General features: G+C 39.7%; 2 protein-coding genes across 10 annotated transcripts in view; both read right to left on the minus strand.

Moving 5' to 3' along the window:
* The window catches only part of LOC143745213 (uncharacterized), a 4,698-nt gene extending 3,166 nt beyond the window's left edge, over positions 1 to 1,532 (minus strand). The window contains exon 1 of the mRNA XM_077237181.1: positions 1 to 1,532. This exon is cut by the window's left edge and continues 938 nt beyond it. The gene's annotated coding sequence lies outside the window, so the exon portion shown is untranslated.
* usp54a (ubiquitin specific peptidase 54a) overlaps positions 1 to 24,679 on the minus strand; it is a 69,825-nt gene that overhangs the window by 40,254 nt on the left and 4,892 nt on the right. For 3 of the 9 annotated variants that reach the window (XR_013205959.1, XM_077237177.1, XM_077237174.1), the window contains exons 1-2: positions 12,958 to 13,135; positions 1,616 to 2,207 (exon numbers count right to left, since the gene is read on the minus strand). Coding sequence is in view for 8 of the 9 variants with exons in the window: in XM_077237177.1 (XP_077093292.1) it covers positions 1,616 to 1,762 (147 nt within the window). In the remaining variant the exon portion in view is untranslated. Of the gene's footprint in view, positions 1 to 1,615; positions 2,208 to 12,957; positions 13,136 to 20,954; positions 21,060 to 24,679 lie in introns of those variants that run through there. The other 6 variants (XM_077237180.1, XM_077237178.1, XM_077237173.1 and 3 more) reach the window with 3 other exon arrangements.

The following is a 24,679-nucleotide window of genomic DNA, read 5'->3' on the forward strand; positions in this document are numbered from 1 at the left end:
ACAAAAGAGAAGCTCATCTGATGCATCTGTGGCAGACGTTATACCCTTACTTGCAGCACTAAAGCGTCTTTTAACACTCTGGGGTCGACAAACGCACTGGCGCGTTTTGCTGAATTTTTTTCACATAGCAGCAAAATAGACTTAAATACTCCATCATTTATGGTCATACAGACTTAAGAAATATGAAAAAATAAACTGTTAAATGTCTACTTGTGTCCACTTACAATCGAAACCAAACATTATGCTTTTGTAAAATAAAGAAAATAAACAGGGTGTGCTTTCTGCCTCTCTGTCTCCGTTAACCTTTTTTACTGGAGCATGTCTCTAAACTTAAACAAAACTCAGCCAATACTAGTCACACAGGCAAAGGCAATATATCTTCTTTATAATCATTTAAGTGTCTACTTTAAAATGATCTAATTCAAAACGAAAACAAATATTCTCTGTTTATGTAATCTGTATGAAAAGAGAGAGAGATGTCAGTCGTTCTCATGGCAACTCCTTATTTGCTAATCGCCACTGAGGGCGGGCACTATTGAAACCCAAATAATTTGAGGCAATCCACGCAAACCTGTCAACGCCCACATCAACTCGATAAAACACATCAAGTTTAGATGCATGTACTTTACGTCGTCTTGGGACGCTGTGAGGAATAATAATAGCATAATAGTAATATAATCCTGGAAGAATGTACCAGAAGTGCTGGTTTCGGTTTCATTTCGAGGAGCAACGGATACAGCTGAGGATTGTGACTGGTAAATTCTTTATTCTTAAGTGCTTTGTTCTAATCACGATAAAGTGTATGTAAACCGCAAAAGTAGGCGTATGTCTAGGACAGTTATTCATTTGTTTTGGGTTCATCCACATATTTTTTGCACTTTTCAATGCACTTTTTTAGTTACATTCTTTCAGCAGTCAGTTATAGGCCTAACATAGGCTATACAAGAAGGGGGGCTTCAAAGATGACCAAATAAAAATATATTTTTTATTTTACTAATTTATTTATTTTAAGTTATATTGTGCTTTGTTTAAATAATATCTGCTGGAACGTTAAAAAAATGTCAGTGTTAAATAAATTTTATTTTTGCAATTAGATTTTTTTCTCTGAAAAGCAAGACAAAATAGTAAAAAGCATATTTTTACTATTTAATTAAATGCAATGGTGAAAAAATTGGCAAAATAAATGGGAAAAAAATCCAAAACACCACATTCGGTATTCAGCCTTCGGCCAAGCGTTTCATTATTATTCGAGTTCGGCCAAGAATTTTCATTTCGGTGCATCCCTAAGAATATGCAAAATATTTATCCTCCCAGCCTACAAAGCAAAAGTAGATCCTACAAAGCAAAAAGTAGATCCAAACAGTTGATGAAAACATCTCGGCATGCTCTTGTTGGTTTGCCTCAAAGTGTGTGAAGTTTAATAGAGACCACACTGAGTCACTTGATACATCTGAGATACATCCCTATAAGCACCATATAAAGACTAATAATTTGTGTCAAAGGTCATGTGTTAAACTGAGAAACTTTTTGTGCTATAAGTCCCTGATCAGATTTCTGTAAGTAAAAGGAGGTAACATGTAAGTTGTGTTTATAGCATGAACATATGTCGTCCTACCTGTAGAGCGCTGTTCAGGAAGCAGCTGTTCTGTCCCGGCTCGTTGATGAGTCCTTTGCTGGGGGCGATTGATGTCATGGTTCGTGGGGTGAATATGCCCTGTAACCCACTGCTGCCGGATGCAAAATAGTTTCTTTTCCATGACATGGTGGAGGAAATCTGCGCAAACTCTAAATCGTCCCTCCGCTTAATCTCATGTTCATCTTTCCAAAGCCGAGGGGAAATGCATTAGTGTTGTATCCAAAAGATTCAAATAAAAAAGTTCAATGGTCACTGTTTTTGCAATCAGAAAATATAAAATATATACATTTGTACTGGGGAAATGTTCATCCAAGGGTGTTGGCTTCTTGTTGTCTTCTTGCATCAGACAAAAAAAGCAAATGCTGCTTCTTGGCCTTATTAACTGCTCTCTGGGACTTGGTTGTGGAATTTCACACTACTATACTTTTGGGTTGTAGGAGGTGTGGTGATCTTTACTACTGCATTCTTTGCTACACCCTTAAAAAGAAGAAACAGTGTGCAGACTGACGGCAAGAGTCTTGTCCTACTTGTAAACAGGTCACAAGGCGTGAATCTTCACAACACTGTATATCTGAAAAAATAAAAATAAAAATGTTAACATCTCACACTCAATCAAATATTAAGTTTAACACCATGATCTGCAGCAACTAAGTCACCACAAGTCATTCATTTTCAACAATAGTTGCTGATGTTTTACGTACAAATAAAAAGCTTTACTTATGTAAATAAGCAGTGACTTTTAATATTAATGAAGACACTGAAGCACATAAATCTTTGAGATAATGTTGTGTAGATAATAGGGATGGGCATGATTAATCGACGATCGATTATTGATCATTAAGAATTTCGTCGATCAAATTAATTTGTTATCGATTATCATTAAACTAATGCTGCTGCGTTGCGTAGTGTGAGTGGAAAGTGAACGTGTTCCCCGGGCTGGTCAAGTTAGCGCGGAGGTACCTGTGCATCCCGGCAACGTCAGTCACCTCAGAGCGCGTGTTTTCAGCGGCTGGACTGAAGCCTTGTTTACACTCGACGCGTCCGCACGAGCGCGAAGGTGAGCGCGGCAAAAATGACGTCATTGCGGTATTCGGTGTTTCACAGGCGAGCGCGTCGAGTATAAACGCCTCGTCTGTTTGGGAAGGTGCGCGCGCAGTCTGCGGAGACTCGCGCTGCAGAGCCAGGCGAAAGTGTAAACGAGGCTTGACGGTCAGGTTGCGGTCGCGTCTGACCCCAGATCATGTCATCAACATGCTTATCTTTCTCAACAAAAATCAGTAGACTGGTGTAGAAGTTGTATGTGAGTTACTAGTTATTTTTTATGAGGCTTTGTTAAGTAGCCTAGCCTAATTGATTGTTACAGTAGGTAGGCTAATCTCTCTCACCCTCTTTCTCGACTCCGTTCTTGGATAGTTTTGAGTTACATTTTGACAAAACCAGTCAGATCTAAGTATTATTATGTTTTTGGTTAAGTTATTGTTTAACATGATTTTTTTTATTATTTATTATTTTGGAACAAACGAGGGTCTCTGTTTAAGAACGCCAACTCGCAGCTGCAGGTTCCGTTGCTTTCGAGCACCACAGCGCATATATCTTCAAGTTTAGCCTAACCGAACCTCCAGTTTTACTGCCACAAGTTGAATATCTTATAATAAATATCTAATCGAGGAAAAACACGCTGTATTTTTGTATTTTCATTGCATTTTTAATTTATAAAAAGTTAAATAATGAATTTGAATTTAAAAATATTAATGATTAATCGATGGTCGATCGTTAATTCTCCCGACGATCGACTAAGAAAATTTAATCGAATGCCCATCCCTAGTAGACAAGATGGATGATAAGTTAATGTTACAATATCTGATTTTCTAGTGATGAATGATTAAATCACTATAAAATTAATCTTCGCTTACATGCAGGATATAATAAAATGCTGCATGAAAGGGTTCTCATATTTTTTGACTAATGAATTTCCATGACCTTTCAAGTCTTTGATTACTGACACCAAGCTGTTAATAAAACAACCATTTCATTAAAAGGAAACAAGCAAAAAGATTAATTCCCTAACAAATCTGACAATGCTGTAGTTAGAGAGCATGTTTTACTCAAGACAAGAGCAATACTACCATAACTGGAAGAATTTATTTATTTACAATAAAAATATCCATACATACAATGAAGTGTATGCTTCATTTGGGGGGGGAGGGGGGGGGGGGGGGGGGGTCATAAACAAATGTCCTAATATTTCAAGGTTTTCCATGACCATAGGAACCCTTAAAAGGATAGTCCGCCCAAAAACGAAAATTCTGTGAAAGTGAGCATAGACTCAAAACAAGTAAAACACAAACAGTGACGTCTTAACACCGTAGCTGTGAAATTTCCTATACAATCTGACTCAGATCTCATCCTGCTGACTAAAATAACACTTGGGTGGAGACAAGGATTTATCTGTTTGTCCCACTCCAAGCCAGCATAAAGAACATCCCTTAGCTGAATGTTGATGTCCTGCACTGACACATGACTTACAGGTCGACCTTCCAAACACAACACTCTGACATAACTCAACAAGTGATAAAATACTCACAGCTCTTAAACCACTCTCCCACTAGTAGCCTTAGCTATGTTAGCAGCACTCAGCCAGCCTGTGTGCTTGCATTAAGGTTAGGAAGACATCCAAAGAGGACCACATCCATTGCCTGCAACATTTAGGTTTTACCTCGAGCTCCTGGCAGGAAGTTTAAAAGCTGCAGCTTAGAGCCGTTTCTCTCAAGAGTTTAGCAAATTTGTCAACGTCCATCACTGTCTGATGTGCTTTTAAAGAATGCAGACTTGAGAGCAGTTTTCAAGGAACGCAGAATAAAACAAGAGAGGGGGAAGACCACAGAGAAAGACAAAGGCCACAGACTGACAGGAAAAGGCAGAAAGGAACAAAGATAACAAAGAGGCAAAGAGAATGGATGAACAGAAAAAAATATATATTTACAAAGAAAAGGGACTGATTGAGACTGAAATGGAGAAAGAAATTCTACCAGGATGTGTGTTTATCCAGCCGAGTCACTGGCTGACCTTACACTGCTGATGTCACTGGATTCCGTGTTTGTGTTTATGTCTTTGAAACCACATTAACGCCTAAACCTGCTCTTAAAATATGCTTTGCCTATAAACAACAGGGTATAATGTCCTCTTTCAAACACTCATCTGTATTAGTCTTTCGGACAGATTTGTCAAAGCCTTGACGGGGAGCAGTGAACATGTGATGAGTAGGAAAGCTAACGAATAACTCTCTCCAGGTATTACTGACCTCACTGGGCCAAGCAAACAAGCCGAGCAAAGTAAAAAGTGCCACAAAGCTTAGAAGTTTACTTTGTTTGTGGAAATCAACCAAAAAAAATAGCTTACTTAGATGTCTGCACATTTATCTAGGATAGTAGAAAGTACTTTAAGATTGAAGACATCATAAAAAACGTGCACACATTTATGGTGGGTTCTTTATCCCAGGTAGGCTGTGTACTGTGCCCTTTGCTTGGTCAGCAGGGGGTGGAGTAGGTCCAACGGCAGGTCATGCAGGCAGATTATCTTGATCAGACGGTGGATTATCCTGTCTGGCAGAAAACAGAACTAGCCGCGTCTACTGTAAGGTCCTCATTAGCTCTCAGACAGTGGCTAAGACTGTAGTATGTTCTTGTAAACATGGTTTTGGTGAACCACAAGCTAATAAACAAGCATGTCACAGAGATTCACTCAGAGTCCTCAAAAAAAAACATGGATATACTAGGGGTGTAATAAAATATTGGTACATATGAATATTGCGATATATTTGGGGATACTGTATCGATTCCCAAAAACACGGTCGATATTTGTTTACATCCAAGATTCATGTCCGTGGCTTTGTGTTCAGTTTAAATCGACCGCTAGATGGCAGTGCAATCTCAGAACGTAAGCTGAGGGGGAGAAGTGCAAGAGTGCATCACTAACGTTAGCATTAGCAAACCCAACTCAAAAGACTCCCGCCACAGTGTTCAAAGCTGAAGTGTGGATTAATTTTGCTTCCACTATAAAGGTACCACTAAAGAGATCAACAAGAGTCATGTTTGCAAAATAAGCCATGCAAAAATACAATACTCTGGAAATACATTGAATCTAAGATAGGGCCGCGGAAATCACGGACAGAATGGCTGAATTGGCAAATTAACATGGAATCTACTGTTAATGCGGAATTTCGTGGAATTTTACATATTTGGAATGAAATTCTGTTTGTGTGTGGGAGAAGAACGTATGTCTGGGGAAAATGCAGACCGGGGAAATCTGGGCGACAAAACCCCTCCCGTCATTTCAGCTCCCCCTCTCCTCCACAAAACAATGAAAGCATGGCGAAGCAGCTCTCCACGGCTATGCTTTCGTCAGCGAAAAAGTTACGAAACTTGACGCTAAGCCCTCAGTACCGAGCCGAGCAGTTCCCACGTGACTTTTATGCAGTGTTTCCCACACATAGACTAATTCGTGGCGGTGCGCCACAGAATCAACACCGGCCGCCACATATTGCGTTTCGTTATTCATACGTTTCGAGAGACCGTGTGTGTCCGAGAGCGCGCTCGACAGTGCGAGAGAGAGACTGAGTGTGACTTTTATTGAAACTTGTATAAACTAATATAATTTATTTTACAGGACAATTTAAAGCTCATAACCATTAATATTTTGTTGTTACCTGAAGTACTTCGAGTGCAGTTTTTGCATCATGCAGTATTTGTCCTGAAAAGTAGTAGGATAAATGTGATGTTTGTTACCTCAATAAATTTAAGGTTATTCCTGTTTTATTTGTGTACATTTTAATCATTGACATTAAAAGCACACTCTTTTTACGACTAAAACAACAGTAAAGGGTAAAAAAAAAAACTGAATTCCCAAAAATTAAAACGAAAAAAAAAGGAATTTGCAAAAATTAAAACGGAAAAAAATGAATTTGGGAAAAAATAAAATGGAATTTAGAAAAAAATAAAACGGATTTCATAGGGCCTTACTAAGAGCTCACTTAACATCCCGACGCCATCCGTGGATTCCGTGCTGATGAGTGTTCAGATAGAATATGTAAATGTTTCTATTTTTGCTCAGGTTTTATGCACATGGTGGTGTTCTTTATGACAGTTTAAAAAAAAGAAGAAATATTGCAATATATAGCCTTTCTTATAGAATTACAATATTGTATCGTGGTGCATATATCACCAGATTCTTGGTGATAAACAGCCCTATGATATATACGTGGATTGTTGTTTTCTAATTATAGAGAGGTGTCAAATAAAATGCAATTCATGCTAATATGTGTGTGCGCAAGCCTCTAATTACATATCATGCTTCAGCCTGGCTTTAGTCTACCATCACACGACTCCACTCTCTGAACAACAAGCATTAGTACAACCAGCAGTTCACCTCATTCCGACAAGCAATGCTGAGCACCAAACAGCCTCTGCAGGCCTCAAGGAACAAGAGATCTAAAAGAACAAGTCAACTGCATCAACTTCATCTGCAATACGGAGGAAATCATCATGCAAGCAAGGCATTTTCCATTTTAGGAAAACCACTATGAAAAGCCAAGAAGCCGAAGGTGATGGATCCCCCAACCAAATCTAACATAAAGTGTCACAGGATTATTCCTGCAATAATAGACTCTGCCGGGAACAGCGGTTCCCATTTAGCCATCAGGTGTGAGAGAATTCCATCCCTCCCAGCCGCCACCTCTGACGCAGCTATCTGACATTTTCAATCCAGCAGGGCACATTTGTGGCACTAATGGAGTCTGTAATGTCACACTGGCGAGAAGCTTCACACCTCAGTCTGACACCGTCGCTTTGCCAAACCTTCACTTGAACCAACAGTGAGAAAATATCCAACAGGGACAAAAGCTTGAGGGAAACATGTCACCAGGCGACAGTGCAGTTGGATGAGCCTGATAGTCCTGGCACCCCATTTCTATTACTGAATACTGAAAGTGAATGATAAACAAGCAAGCTATCTGGCCAAAGCTTCTCTACAGTTTACTTTAGTGAAAGTGATTTAGAGGCCGTTTCGGCAGAGGCTTGTTGCCATCTTATCATCAGATGCCAAATTACCAATGCTGTTTAGACAGATAGTGCACAGGGTTGAATGCAGCAAAAGCTATGTTTGGGATAGGCCTATTCTCTGTCCAGATAATTATATTAATAAGATATAACTCCGCTTATGTAATCAGCCTTAACCTACTTATTAAAGGCCGCTTACGGAGTGCAAAAAGACAAGTAAACCTTGATATTCGCTCTAGCGGCTTGGGTTATTTTACCATCTGAGAGATGTTTTAGTAGGGCGATAGGAAACAGAAACAGACCCGTCCCTGAATGATACACTCTCCACTGTCTCCATCAGACCCAGGCTGACATCATCCCGCAGCAGGAGCCCGGTGCTGAGGAAGCACAGGTCCAGCCTGAAATACAGTTATTTTCCACTAAACAGAAATAAGACAGGGTGGGTTGCGGTTGCCATGGAGACCAAGACCTGGTGCTGTTTTTGGAAAGATGAGGTGCAAGCACATAGGGTGGTCAACCACAAGATACAGCCAGGCACAAACAGTGTCCTTATGTTTCTATGCACTATTCCAAAAATGACTTAAAGGTGCAGTAAGCGATTTTGAAACACACTGTTGAAAAGTGGATCAATCCGAGCACCAAAACACACTTGTACCCAATCAGCAGCAAGGGGCGTATATACTCATGATAAGGGAGGAGAGCTCAGTGCACAAGACAAACATTAGCAGAACGAGGGAGATGGCAGAGAAAATACAAAAGAGGAAAGGCCAGGGAAATATAACTTTTAAAAGAAGGGATACGATCAGGCAAGAAGTAGAACCCGCGTAATGTCAGAGAAGCTTTCCAGCGCTAGAGACTTTAAGGAACAGAAATGACTGAAAACTGATTACCGAGGTTGCTTATTTCTTCTTGATACGCAATGTTGAATTTGCTGTGTTTCACAGAACTAAGACATGCTGTCTATTGCTTGAATATACTCATTTGTCATCTTCGCTTGTTTGTTCATTTGCATTATTAACATTATAAGCCTGGAATGTCTAAAACTCCCCCCCCATCTGTTTTAAGCATCGGCTCCCAAAGTGTGTACTTAAAGTGAGAAAACATACTCCTAATATGTTTTTTCTTTTTGTCCTCCTTTTAGTGGGAGGTAGTTTACTATAACCCCTTAATCTTGTCACATTTGTAATAAATTAGTTGCTTGCACTATAGTGTAGGGGGCTGTTCATGAAAACATGTTTGTTTTTTGGGATGGAAGGGATGACTTTGCCATCAAAGAAGTAGAGGAGCTAAACGATTAGACATTTGACATGAATTAACATTGTAACACATATTGCTTTCACTTATTGATTAGTTAGGGTTAGTTTACCCAAAAATGAAAATTCTGTCACTAATTACTCACCCTCGTGTTGTTCCAACTCCGTAAGACTTTCGTTCATCTTTGGAACACAAATTACGATATTTTTGATGAAAACAGAGCTTTTCTCACTACTTCATAGGCTACTATTTAATTTAATCACCTGCCCATTAAGTTAGTAAAGAGATCGTTACAATAGTCCAAGTGACGACAGTGGCTCAACTTTAAGTTTATCAAGCGACGAGAATACTTCTTGAGCGCAAAAAAAAACAACTTTATTCAACAATCTCTTCTCTTCCATGTCATTCTCCTACGCTGTTGACATAGTGCAGTGCAGTGCTTTACAGCACAGTGCAGCGCTTCTGGGTTATACGTCAGAACGTCATGCGTGTGATGCTGGCCAGATTTATTCAAACATGCATTAAATATTGAAGAAAACATTAAAAATTATAATGAATACCTGTGTTATATGATGCATATATTTAGCAAAATGCTCCACTCTAGAGTTATTTTTTCTAGCTGACTAACGCGTTCATGGTCAACCGATGTTTTTTCTGAGGTAAATGTGACGTTACATGACATTGTTTGCAAGCTGTTTCACTGACATCTTTCCATGGTTGAAACACTGTTTGAGCGATTACATGTAACATGATATGGATTTTGATAAGTTGTAATCTATCTTTTAACACACTTTCAGATGCTCAATCATGTTTATTTCGCGCTGTAACTGGTATTATTAAGGCGGAAGAGAAGATCATGTGCGCTCCGCGCTGCTTAGGTTAGGTTAACTTTATTGTCCCCAAGGGGAAATTCTGCTTGGGCACAGTGCAGAGTTGCTTCATAAAAAACATCACAAAAGACATCACAAAACACATCGAAAAGAACCTGAGAAGCATCGACATCTTGTACTTCACAAGACGAAAATGTAAACACAGAAGAAAAAGGACATTGTGGACAACACAGTTCCAAGTGTTAAAGAGAAGCTGCTGCTTCTCTTGAGCTGAGCTGCGCCAGAGCGATCTCACGCCACAGCGCCAAAAAGGTATTTATGTTCTTGAATTTCTTAAGAAAATGGACGTAATTTGAAATCTAAAACGGTGTTTCATATCAATAGTAACAAAACACAAAGATTATTGTGATTTATTGGATGGGATGCGCGCTACAATGTTCTATTCATTCATCAACTGAAAACAGGATGACGTTATAAGCAGCCCACACTCGCAGCATTTGCAGAGATGGAGTTTGTTAACCAAGCTGCTAATGCGCTCCACACATGTAAATGATATGATAACAGTGTCACTTCGCTATGAAACACTAAGACGGAAAAAACTCGTAACCTGCATGCAGGAAAAAATGTTAATGTTGCGCTTCACCCTGAAACCCACAGCGCATATACTTATTTAACTGAATTGCAGACTTTGTGATTGATTTCACAATAGCACTACGCAACATTATGATTTTTAAATGGTTTTAATTAGGGACGCTCCAATCGATTACGAACCTGATTTGCTGCCTCTGTCTTAGACAGGGCTGAAGCAGCTCCGCCACACACACACAGAGCAGTCAGCGATAGGGAAACTGAGCGTGTGTGATTACCTGCGTCGGTCCTTCTATAGATCAAGTCATATTCGTGAAAAAATCAGTTTGCCATCAGTTTTTAAAAGTTGAAAGCGTTATCTTTGTCGTAGTATCCTTTCAATGTTTAAGGGGATTTCCCATGACTGTCGTCATGCTATTCAATGCATTGAATCAATGCCATTTATCTCTATGAAGTGAAACATTAGAATTACCCAGGTGATGTGTTGCTCATCTATCATTCAACACCTTGTTTCATACATGAATGAATCAGCATTTTAGTTGAATGAACGGTTTGATGATGACTCACTCAGAGACAGTCCCTTGCCGCCACCTGCTGGCATAATGTAACTGCACTGACTGACAGCCTGCAATTATGTTCAGTTTAGTTTAAGTTTTGTAGGCTTTTTAATAGGCCAAAGTATATAGGCTACTGTTTTGCGTTAGGCTTAGGCATCCTCTTTACCTGAACCTTTAACATTGTTCCAACATTCTTCATAAAACAAAGCACAAACAGTATACAGGAACTCACAGTGCTTGTTGCATTAGTGTGGAATTAGTATCAACAGGATTTTTCCCAACGAACACTTTCTTTCGCGTGCCAAAGCCTGTTAGTGTGGTCTGTTTGATCTGAAGCTGACTCGGCCAAGGGTTTAGCCAGATTTCACATGTGACTACTAGAGCTGACCTGCAAAGGTTTAAGTGATTCTTAAGCAGCTAGTCCAACTTTTTCCGAACAAGTCTACTATATTTTAAATTATGTGTGGCACTTCCAGTTTGGGGAACTTCCACTCAAAAGGACTGAAAGATTTTGAATAATAAGACTGCAACAATTAATCCAACAAAAAATGAACACTTGGTATTTTAATGTGACATTGGTATCACAAGAATATCTGTAACAAAAGGTCTTTTCAGTCCCCTGTGTTCATGAGAGGGAGTAGGCCTATATGAAGAGAGAATTTAAATTTTTGGATGAAATAACCATTTACAGTTTGGGAATAGTCATTTTGACACACTTTCCTCAAAGTGAAAGCGCTAACAAAATTTAAAGCGGCTCTACCCGAAGTGAAGGCATAATTTATCTTTTTTCGTTTTGGTAGTATTATGATTCAAAGTGTTTTTAGATTGTTTATTCTTAACAGGTAAGGGCATTTATCTGCCCGGGTGGTGTAAAAGAGATTCAATGAATGCTTGCATTGAAAGTGCAAGTATGCTGTGTTAGAAAAAAATACAAGTTTACAGAGTTTCAGAACCAATACTAGATTAAACTACTATATTTAATGTTGAATATAATGTATAATAATGGGGCAATATTTGTGGGTCCTATTAAAGCCAAATGTCTAATTTTACAAGTAAAAAGGGGCTTACATTATTTATAGGCTATGCATAGTATAATTCTGTATTTTAAAGTTCAGAATGATGAGTATTTTTAATCTGGTGTCACCATTGTTTTACTGCTTCACCTATTCTCACTTAGGTTTTCAGCTATCCTAATTCTAATTTTATGTTAAAATTCTGTTTTATTGTTCAGTGACACCCCTAACGTTAGTCAATTGTTAATTTCCATACAGAAGGTTCAATTAAATCTTGAAATATTTTAAATTCTTTAAATTTTATGTATAACAAAGCTATTGAAAATTGTTAATGTTTGGAAATAAATGTGTTAACGTTACTGGCTACTTCAGTATTAAAGAGTAGACAAGTTCCTCATGTAATCAACACAGATTCCTCCCTGAGAAAAAAAAACTAAAAGGAAACGTATAGAACAATAAGTAACTTGATATAAGTTAATGATCTAGTGGAGGAGGTAAGGTAACGTTAGGCTACACAACTATAACAACCACACACTATTTAGGCACTCAACAGGTTTCTACAGCAAGACACCGTTTGTTTTCGTCGAAGGGTTTTAAGATTTTTCTCTCACATCACAGCACACACAGGTTCAGACGTTTAACACTTATAGTCGCGTTCAAGTTTAACTTTCTCAAAATGTTCATAACACTCTCTGAAACATCGATGCTGCATTAACGTTAGCTAAATTTATTAGCGCTGCCGTTTTCGCCTTGTAGAGCCAATATATTTATATTAAACCAACATTTCCTCACAAGTTTCAGCACACGCACACTTTACTATAACTTACATGTCTTGTATGTGAAACCGACATTTCTTCTGAATGTTTCTCTCTAAAGCCTTCGACTAACGTTAACGTACGTTTCCAGCTTTGCTCCATAAGGATTCAGGAACAATAACTTACTCTTCCGAACCAAATTCTCTGAGGAATGCCTGAGCTAAGTTATCTTCCTAAACTTGTCGTTAAAGAAAATGCTTGTAAAACTCACCCTTTACTTTCAAATGTATGTCCATACAAAGTTGCGATTGGACCTCAGGTTTGTTACTTGACAACGGGACCGTTAGTTTCAGTTACCGGTATCCTCTCGAGCTCCGGATTCTCCTCAGCACATAAATCACCGCGCGTGTTCATTGAGCTCTGTGATAATGCAGACACAGACAGAGACCGGACGGGCGGGGGAGGGGTGGCGCTATTACCTGCAGCCCCTGCCCCCCCTCGCCACATACTAAATTGGGGCGGGTGTATTTTTTTACTGAGCAATGCCACCCATTAAAAAGGATACATTTATGGATTTAAACACTCCATGAAATAAAATCAGGAATTTTATAGCCTTTTAGTCCATATATTTTAGCTTTGGGGGTATCTTTATGACAGTGTACACTTAAATGTTGAAAAAAAAGTATCTTTTAACATGCATTTCAAATGTAGCCTATAGTCTATATGAGAAAATAAAAAAATAAAAACATAAAAATTACTCACTCTGCGATATATATTTGTCAACTCAAATGCTCTTTATAAGATTGTCCCTCCCACTAATAGGCTACATAAATCATGAGCTGCATCCAAATTCCCATACTTTATGTACTGACGGTTTATGAATTATGCTGGAGTGAATAAATCATTGTCACTGAGCTGTCAGTCCCAATATGGTCACGGACAGAGAAACATAGAGGATTCTCTGCATTTAATGAGAGCGTAGTTACTGGTTTGTGATTTAGCTGTCAAATCTCAATAAATAGATCCTCCATATATTGAAATTATGCTAAATTATTATTTTAAGCTTAAGTGACAAAGTTCTTTGAGAATAAAGACACAACTTACTCAGAAGACAGAAAAAAAGGTGGGGGGGTTGGTAACCAAACACATCTTTCAAAACCAGCAGTTTTATACATTCCCCAAGCTGTTAACTGACTGACTGCTGACTGAATGAAAATAACATGGTGTTGGGCAAGTTACTTCCTCCACCCAGAGATAATTAACAGGGCCATAAGAACAGTTTAACCTGGAAAGCAGCCATGCAGCTCCCATTAAGACTCAATATTAAAAACATAAGACGAGTGTCACAGATTGAGAAACTACTCGGTTACTCACGTAACCTCAGTTCCCTGAGTTAGGGAACGAGTATTGCGTAGCTATACGCAGTGGGGAAACTCCTTTTCCTCGATTTACTGAAGCCTTTATGTAAAGCGCATTTGCAGCTGCACAGCTAGAACATGAGCGTCTGGCTCGCTCATAGGCTGCGCTGCGGCAACTGCACATCCAATGGCGCGGGCGCCTCTGACGTGCGACCAATGAGATCACCCTGCGTCATACATGTCAGAGCCCGCCGAGGGGGCGTGACCTCAGTCTGTCCCCGAATTCGCCATTATAGCAGGTTTAACGACTGAAGCGACAACTTGCCATGTTACTATAGTGTAGGGCTCAAGGCCGCGATTACAAAAGAAAATCCACTCTGCGTGTGTGTTTAGAGCATAATTATGTTATGAGAGGCGAATCACCACTACTTCAGAAAACCCAGCACAATATGACATACCAGGCAGCGACGTAAGTGTACGCTGAAATAAAAAGTCTTTCACCTCAGAAAAACGGACTTTACTGTCCTGTCAGCCGTTATACTGTGCTCGTAGCGCGCACTCTTCAATTGCACGCGCAAATGCGGCGGCGCGCGCTGTGTATCGCTTCACTATATAAAGTGCAAAAGAAACTACGAGCATGCAACGTCGTTACAATGTAAATTAGTAAGTCACGAAATAAAAGTAAAATACCAATAAATCACGTGTTAGCTGAGAAGGATTTACATGCAGGTATGATTTTCATTCTATTCACCAGGAGCTGTTTCATTAACAGTTCTTGTGAGTATTGTGTATTTACCATGGTAACTGTCGTTTCCATAACCCCAAAATGCCACTTTATTTTCACTTTGTGTTATTTTTTTATATTATTAAATGACTGTGGTGGCTCATATCAACATTTTATTAACAAAAACTAGTTTGGGACTGCTATTTAATTGCTTTACCATGGTCCTAATGTTTTTCTAGTCTTTACTATGAGTCATACAATTTATGTGTATGTTAAGTAAAGGGGGACAGTACTTGTGTGTGTTAACAATTTTTGTGTAAACATGTATTATAATATGCCTGTATATATTCAATGTAAATTGTGATAATCGTAATTAATAATCGCAATTACAATTTCAAGGGAATAATCTGCAATTATGATTTTTGTCATAATCGTGCAGCTCTACTATAGTGCGGCTGGCTACACAAAACTCGTTCCCTAACTCAGGGAACTGAGGTTACGTGAGTAACCGAGTAGTTCCCTTTCGAACGGTCACTTCGTATTGCGTAGCTATACGCAGTGGGGACGCCATGCAAAACACCGCACTGGGTAACTGGCTGCACTGCAACTCAGGACCCCTGAGCCTACAGAACAAGCCATAACCGCATAATTATGTATAAATAGACCAGATACCATCAGGTCTAAAATATTACATGGGTTTATATATGAACTATAACCGGCCAAAGCTGGTCTATATATGTATGGAATATAACCTGCAAAAGCGGGTTTTATATATCTCATATAACCGGCTAAAAGCAGGTTTTCTATATATGTGAATTTAACCGACAACAGCGGGTTTATGCAGGAATACAACCGGCCAGCAGCGGGTTTTATATATATATGTGAATGTGATTGTGCACAGTAATACATGACAATACCGGCCACCGACGGGTCTTAATCATACCGAAAACACCTTCGCCTGCAGGGAAGGCACTTCCATTTATAGAAATTCATAAATGTGGACGGCGAGCACCAGCCGGCCGCCTCACAAATATCACTAATGTGAATGCCAGATGACCAAGCCCATGACGAGGCCATACCTCTGGTCGAATAGGCCATGATGCCGATAGGGCAAACTTGACCCGCTGCGGTATAAGCCATAGAAATAGCATCAACTATCCATCTAGACAGTCTTTGCTTAGTGACTGGATCCCCCTTGGATCTACCACCAAAGCAGACAAAAAGCTGTTCTGATTGTCTAAAAGACGCAGAACGCTCCAGATAGATTCTCAGCGCTCTGACAGGGCAGAGAAGATTAACCTCTCCATCCTCTGCAGAAGGAGGGAGGGCTGAAAACGTCACCACCTGTGCTCTGAACGGTGTTGAGAGCACTTTAGGAACGTAACCATGTCTGGGCTTGAGGATGACTCTGGAGTCATCTGGACCCAACTCCAAACATGGAGGGCTCACAGAGAGCGCCTGCAGATCTCCCACTCGCTTGATAGATGCCAACGCCATAAGGAGAGCGGTCTTCAGCGAGAGAGGTTTTAGATCAACCGATTGGAGCGGTTCAAAAGGCGGACCTTTCAGAGCCCTCAGGACCATGGAGAGGTCCCAAGACGGCACAGACGGAGGTCTCGAGGGGTTCATTCTCCTAGCACCTTTAAGGAATCTCACGACCAGGTCGTTTCTTCCCAGTGACTGGCCAGCCACCAGAACATGATGTGCTGCTATGGCTGCCACATACACTTTGAGCGACCCGCATCCAGCAGCTCCTGTAAGAATGAGAGAACCACAGATATCTCACATGACTCCGGGTCAGCCTGAAAAACCCGACCATTTCGAAGAATAAAGGCGCCGAGTCGACGGGGCCCTGGCTTCAGATATGGTGCTTAAGACCTTCTAAGGAAGGTCCTTGGGTACCCGTTGAGGGGCCAAACATGAAGGGCCCATAAATCGGGTCTCGGATGCCACAATGTCCCGTTCGCCTGTGTGAGGAGGTCTTTCCTCAGAGGAACAGGCCATGGGATTGTGTCCGATAACTGAACCAGTTCTGGGAACCACGGTCTGGTTTTCCAGAGAGGGGCCACCAGAAGGACTGGGCACCCGCTCTCTCTGACCCGTTTGATGACTTGTGGAATCATTGAAACGGGGGAAAGGCATAAAGGGGACGGTTGGGCCAGACATGGGCCAGCGCGTCCCTGTCCTTCGAGAAGAACAGTTTGCAGTGGGTGTTGATTCTCGAGGCGAAAAGGTCTATTTCTGCCTCTCCAAACACCTTCCATATCAGACTGGCCGTCTGTGGGGTCAGGGACCACTCGCCGAGGGGAGTGTTGCCCCGTGAGTGCATATCCGCGCCCACATTCTGGACGCCTGGGATATGCGCTGCTCTCAGTGAGCTCAGGTTGGTTTGTGCCCATAATAGTAGGTCTCCCGCCATCGCATAAAAACCCAGGCATTTTAGATGGCTGAGAATCAAATCCCTGTGAGCTAATAGTTCGATTCTCGACTGTGCCGACTACGCCGAGCTAGAGCGCTTAGGCAAGAAGTGACGCATGGCCTGGGACGCTTTCTGTGCCTCGGTGTATCTCTCCGAGAACCCCTTCACTGCCGGGCCGAAGTGGCCGGTGCTGGATACTGGGGCGTCGAGGAACCTCGAACAGGACCGGAGATGAAGGAGCTGGAGAGAGTGAGGCACGCGGGGACGTGGCCGGCGTGCGTTCACTAACATCCATACTTTCCGGTTGCCGTTGGCTGCGACGCTTCTTCTTCGGCCGTAGAGGGAAGCGTGGATGAGGCGGCGTCGCCATCACGGGAGAGGGCTAGCCGAGTTCGCAGCACGGAGATGGGCATGCTCTCGCAGGCCGCACATCCGCCGGCCGACAGTGCATTCTCCGTGTGGTGAAGTCCCAGGCAAGGAATGCAGTCCGTGTGTTCGTCCGCCTCATGCAGCTTGCATCCGCACATGGTGCAGAAGTTGACATGAGGCATTTGAAACAACGCACGTACAGATAAAACACACAGATATGCAAACAATAATGAAAAGGATATCGCCGGATAGCGACAGGAGAGACGGCGTCAGGAGAAACACGGTTGAATGTGTCGTCTGCTGAACTGTAGCTCGCTCAGGCTGAAGGCTTGTTCGACGGCGAAGGCACAATAAATGGTCAGAGACGTGAAGTTTGTCGCTGAAGGAGTAAAAATCTGCTATAATGGCGAATTCGGGGACTATTATAGACCGAGGTCACGCCCCCTCGGCGGGCTCTGACGTGTATGATGCAGGGTGATCTCATTGGTCGCACGTCAGAGGCGCCCGCGCCATTGGATGTGCAGTTGCCGCAGAGCAGCCTATGAGCGAGCCAGACGCTCATGTTCTAGCTGTGCAGCTGCAAATGCGCTTTACATAAAGGCTTCAGTAAATCGAGGAAAAGGAGTTTCCCCACTGCGTATAGCTACGCAATACGAAGTGACCGTTCGAAAGGGAACTACTTGTAGATCAGCAAAAAACGACTGAGAATGCAATCACAACAACACTATATAACTCCTTAATGGCATAGTTCACCCAAAAATTAAACTCTCTTTTTTTTCTGTGCACATAAAAGAAGATATTTTGAGAAATGTCTGAAGTGTTTGTTTGTTTTGTCTATACAATAGATGTCAATGGTCATCAAAACTGTTTGAATATGAACATTCTTAAAAAAAAAAATCTTCTTTTGTGTTGAGCAAAATAACTTAATTCATACAGGTCTGAAACAACATGAGGGTGCGGAAATTATGACGGTTCATTTTTGGTAGAACTTAAATTTTCATCAAGTATATTCTAATAAATGTATGCTGTAATATAGATTCAAGATTTAAATGGATCATATCAGTCCAAAAAAAAAAATTACATCAACACCCAGATTTTCCATTGGCTAATAAGAGTATGCAATGCTTTTTCACAGAGAGCCAGTCTAAGCTCATAGTTGGTTTTCAGTGGCCACACAAAGGAAGGAAGGGTAGGGAGGGAAGGAAGGGTAGGGAGGGAAGGAAGGGCCAGTCCACACTGAACTTTACATTGGCAGATGTTAAAGGCTTTTTCTTCTGAAAAACAGACTGATGTGGTTACTGTAATAGATGTTTAAGTATGAAAAAGATTTGACCACACCAAAGCATGAACACCAGAAGCCCATATAAACCATGATGAAGGCCATTTCTGACATGGATTTAATATACATTTTGTCTCAAACAATCTCACTAATCATTTCACAAGCTTGCCAGGGAAAGGTGGAGGTGGAATAACAGGATAGTTCCAAATAAACAATGGCATTTTGTGTTGTCAGAGATTTTTGAGATGTTTGTGCTGAACAAACCAAACAGGTTCTAGCCCATTCTATTACAGACAGAAACGAGGCTACTGTTCTTACACATCCATGCACATAAATGGGTTATTAAATGTGAAATAAAATATGTACCAAGAAAAAAACTGTATATCTTCCAGTCTGCACAGGAATAAAACAACTTGTGACACACACAAAAAAAAACATGAAAGGAAAACCCACAATCCAACATAATCACTAACGATTTTTCACAGAAAATAACCTACCTCAAAATAACAAAAAGGGAAAGAAAAAAAATACAACAACAATATTTTTGTAGTGTCAATTTAAGAGGGAAAAGCCATACAGTTTCCAACAATGGGCTATTCACTGAAAAGACAAAAGCTCAAGTTCAAAAACAAAAGGTTTCATTCATAATGCTTGCACTCCTAGTTCCACCACTTGCTTCCTCCCCCGTCCCAAAGGCATGACAAATTGTTGTCCTAACTTCACAACTGCATTCATTAATGGTGACTGTCCCCCTATTGTCCCAGAAGAAACATTTGATTTTGGTTAGGGAATTATAGCAAACAAGACACAAAATTTCAGCATCTTCATAGCATCTCCACTCACCCATGGCAATAATGCTTGTATTGAACCAGTGACAAAATCATTAAATTTTTCTGAGAAAAGTGATAATGTTACTGAACATATGGCACAAAAAAACTAACTGGCTCCAAAAACATGAACAAGAAAAAGTACCATATGAAAATGTTAGAAAGCAAAAATTACTTGTTGACCTTCTAATGTCCATTAGAAATGTTATCTATTCTTCCTGGTTGATATTTAAATGATAAACTATACAGTATCTCTGCATTTAACTTCAACATTAACAGTGTTTATAAAAAATCATGTAACTTTTTTTAACACTTATTCAGTTTTGTGGCACACTGGCTACAATTTATGCATAAAAATGTATAACCCTATTTCTCTTGGCAAGAGGAAGAGAAGCGAGAGGGGAAACCGGTACTTCCTGTAGGTTTTCACATCTAAACCCCAGAACAATAACCCAAACACTTCATGTAACGCAAAATTTGCATTCACATCATTCTGGAGTGACGATCCGGGTGACTCAGATGTCTGAGTAACTATTCCTGCTTTACTTGATCTACTTCCTGAATGACATCATCCTTACTGAGTGACACCTCCCGGACAGCGAGGCATGCTTTACTCACTCGGTCATGTGATTGCCCAACACAAGGGCTGTTGTCAAGTATTATCTCACACCGTAATGACATCAGAGGGCAAAAAGGCTTCTTATGTATTAACTCATTGTCTGACTAAAACTACACCTGCTCCATAAATACGACACCAGAATGGAAAATAGGTCACTATTGGAATTTTATTGTTTACTTCTTCACCAGTTTTCATTGCATGTTTCTGAGCCCTATATTTTAGCAATTTCCTGCAGTAGATTCCTATCTGCTCTAGGTCTCATTTTTCATATTCTGAAAAAGCGCAACAGCTCATGGTATTTAAAACAGATCTGAGCAAAGCGGACCACTTTATGTCATTAAACACAGCTTAAATAAATCTGTGCAATGACAAAGACCAAGTTAAACTGTCTAAAAGTAAAAAACTTAACAGGGTCACAACTCCAAGGAAAAAGCCGAATTGTTAATCTATGATGATTTCCATATAGAGCCTAGTGCTGAAAGTATTGTTCATTATCAACACAAACAGAAACCGAATGTCCTGTTTAAAGATGAAAAAGCAACCAATAAATGTTTAAAACACTGCAATCGCACCTGTCAGCTACAGCTCTCTGGCGTACGGTTCACGTAAAACAAACCCTCAGGCTGACAAAAGAAGTTTCTTATAAGGCTTAATCCTGTCTCTGTGTACTTACAGCGCCTGTCTGGCAGACATCTGTGATCCGGTCAGGAGCAGCTGGAATGTGTACATCTTGCTGACAATCATGCAGGTTTTTCCAGGTAATTCTGAAACAATGACATCATCCCTATCAGCACACACCTGTTTCCTCAGGAAGCTCCTCCCACCTTTCTGCCTTTAAAGGGACAGACAGGGTACCACAAAAAAACATGTGACAGCTCATAAAGAACATTATCTGTTTGGACAGACTCGGTCATGCGAGCCGATGCCAAACAGTGTGTTTTAGACAAACATGACCTGACTCAGATAGCAAATATGATTTGAGACAGTTAACAGAGACCAAATATAGAGCCAGTCAGTCAAATAGAAAAAAGAAGGACCATTAATATTATGTAATGTCTTGAGGTCTTGTTTTTTGTGCTTCATTGACTATGCATCAGGATTAATTAAAAACAAAAAACAATGACAGACATTTTATATTAATGAGCTGACATTCTTAAACGATATTTTATAAACATTGGCTTGTATCGATGCTTATTAATATAAGCCTTTTAGCAGGCCTACACGCTTATAAGATTAAACCCCAAAATGTCACTTAAAATTAGCAACTGAAATGTCATTCATAACCAGAAACATCAATGAATGCCATATGGGACATTTTTGGCTGTTATCCTCTTTGCCATAATAGAGTGGTGCTGTTGCATGGATGGACAATGAAAGGGCGTATTGGTCTAATTTCATCACTAATTTGTCCTGAAAATCTGTTATTAAGAGATAAGCTTTTTTTCGAGATCTGCTAATTACATCATTAAAACTAACGTATTTAAACATTAAGAACCTGTCATCTGTAATCTTAATCTGCCATTCACATTAAGACATACAACGACCTTAACTCAAGATCTATCATAAGATGTAATTTGCATTAAAATAAAATAAAATAAAATGTAGGTGCCACTAAACTTGGCCTTTCATATTGGTGTGGGCATATATCCATTGCAACAGGTGTGCTTATGCAAGATATTGAATTTATTTTCTATTAAGCCAATTTAAATGCCATTTTCCGGACAAAATAGCCTGAAAGAATGATTAATAAATACGTACACTAGTAGAAACACCTGAGCAGCACATTGTAATTGAACAAAATAGAATAATGCACAAAATTGTCTAACCATAATTCTAAGATCTAAGAATAATCTTAAATGGAGTATTATAGAATAGAAATGACATGACTAAAGTAAAACTTTTAAAGTTGAACTAAAAATTTGAACACAATATCCAGGAGATAGTTTTATCCCTGGCAAATAAACAAAAAAACAGCCACATATCAATTGTTATCCTCATGGCTGACCTGTTCACATAGTCACTATGCAACAAAAGTGTCCCCAGTCAGAGGCTCGTTGGGGTTAGAGTAGTTGCGGGGGTTAAATTTAGATTGCTCAACTGCATCCGTCAATGTGCGTTGCATCTCCTCGGGGGGTTTGTAGTACACACACAGCGCCAATGGCACAGACTACAGTAGCCATTCACAAATGTGTGCTGTGCTCCCATGGGAATTCTGGGGCAGGGTTAAAAATAGTCTGGGGTGTTTCAAATGGGTGCCTTTCTCAGAATTTCTCTCTCTCAGCATGTTTCCAAGCTTGAACCTGGCTGCTGAAGCGTCACTGTTCTTTATCATCTATACACACTGTGGCCTCAACCATGAAATTATTATGCCAGAGATAAGAATGTGGATATTGTCTTTTTTTATTTAAAGCATGTCTGGGTCAAAATCATTTGGGATATGCTGTTCTTTTCATATCAGATAGAGAGGCCATAGTTTTTAGCTAAGTCAAGTCTCCAGGAGGCTCTCATTTTTGGGTGGCTTAGGCATTCAGGGTGTGGACTTCCTTGCAGCAACCCACAACTTCATGTCTTCATGGCTATGTAGAAATTTCATGGTTTTCAAGGAATGTACGTGACTCAAGCTTTTTCAATAATAGACAGAGATATAAGCAGAAACAGATGGGAGGGAGAGAGAGAAAGAATAAGAGGGAGAGAAAAAAGAAATCCTGTTCAATGACTCACAGATGCCTATTCGAAACAAGGTCAACCAGTGTTTGTAACAAATTGAGTCTTTTTACCTGACATCATAATTGCCTAGTCAACATCGTAACGTCCCTTACCAGCATAACGCCCTATATGGGGTAATGTCATGGTTTAAACACACTGTGTAATGACCGTGTATGTCAAATACACTGTCAGCTTCAATTAATGTTCAGTTCGGTGCCTCCAAATCCAATTATTTGTTAAAGCTACTGTGAATCTTTTCTATGGGAACAGCAAATAGTTCACATGCACCCCACAATGAGACATTAAATAAACCGGCCAGTGGATTAAAAAAGTGCAGGGCCTCCCTTAATTACATTTGAGACAGCCTGTGGAAGTCTCTTGTGTTTAGACACCGGTCTTTTAAGACTAGCTAATGTGCAACAGGGTTTTATAACTGACCTAAACAAGTCATTTTAGGAAGCATACCAAATACAGTAATACTAGGAAATAAGTTTACAGTGAAAGCAATCAGCTGAAATGTTTACACTGACATTTATGTGAGGGTCATCCATTCTTTTCGGTAGTAATGTCAACTAAATGATTTTCCATGAAAACAATAGCAGCAATTTGGGATTAAACATAGTATGTAACTTACAAATATATTTTACACAGCATGTAGAACGTGTAACGTGTAAATACCACCAAGTATGTACTATGGCCACAAAAAGTATAGTATAGTATGTACTATGGCCAGAAAAAGTATTTCTACACTCAGTACACTGAAACCACACTTTAAAAAGACATTGGAACTTTGATACAAAATACAATAAAAAAAAATAATAATATTAAATAATTTTTTAATAATAACGATGACTAAATACACTACCGTTCAGAAGTTTGTTTCATTTAATTATTTTAAATTAACCATTGATCCTAAATTTACAAATTACATGTTTTACAGTATTTTAGATAAATGAAAAAATATATGCAACCTTGGTGAGCATAAAGGCCTAAATATACTACAAGCAAAGTTAAACTGGTGTGACGTCATTTTGAAAAAAATCAGGCAAAAAAATGTTTGGAGTTCGAAACAGCTTGCCAAAGCGAACTTTCCGGAAAGATTTGCTTCGGCATGTAAACAACACCTTTGAACTACCATTTGTCCGTGGTGCTTATGTATAATAGGAAGGTGAACACACTGAAAAGAAGCTTTGTAGTAGAAAATGAAGTTGTAATTCTACACTGTAAACCCGAATCAGTTGCCTCAAATTTTTTAAGTTAAAAAATTTAAAGTTTAAATAAGCAGAACTGGCAGATTTTTATTTTGTACTTATACATTTTAATTGCTCTTAACTTGAAATGTTTGAGTACACTAATTCATACATTTAACTTAAAACTTTCATGTAATTTCAATGTGAACTCTTTTATTAGTATAAACTTAGCTAGCTTCAACAAGCTAGTTTGCTAACATTCTGAGTTGATAACTTGTTAACAATAGTTTGTTATAAAGTAGCACTTGCTGTATGAGTGCAGCAATATAAAGGTTTTATTTGCTCTCAAATTAAGCTGCATGCACCACTTGTCACCATGATGGTAAATGATCTAAAACCAACATTAACAGAAATTCTTCTAAATTAGCCTAAAAAAACATTAATCACTACTAAATCACCCACTTAACATTAATCTTGCACACAAAAAAACATTATATTAGAC

This window comes from Siphateles boraxobius, unplaced genomic scaffold (assembly GCF_051911475.1).
Source record: "Siphateles boraxobius isolate OS27281-9 unplaced genomic scaffold, OSU_SipBor_1 20, whole genome shotgun sequence".
Lineage (NCBI taxonomy): Eukaryota > Metazoa > Chordata > Actinopteri > Cypriniformes > Leuciscidae > Siphateles > Siphateles boraxobius.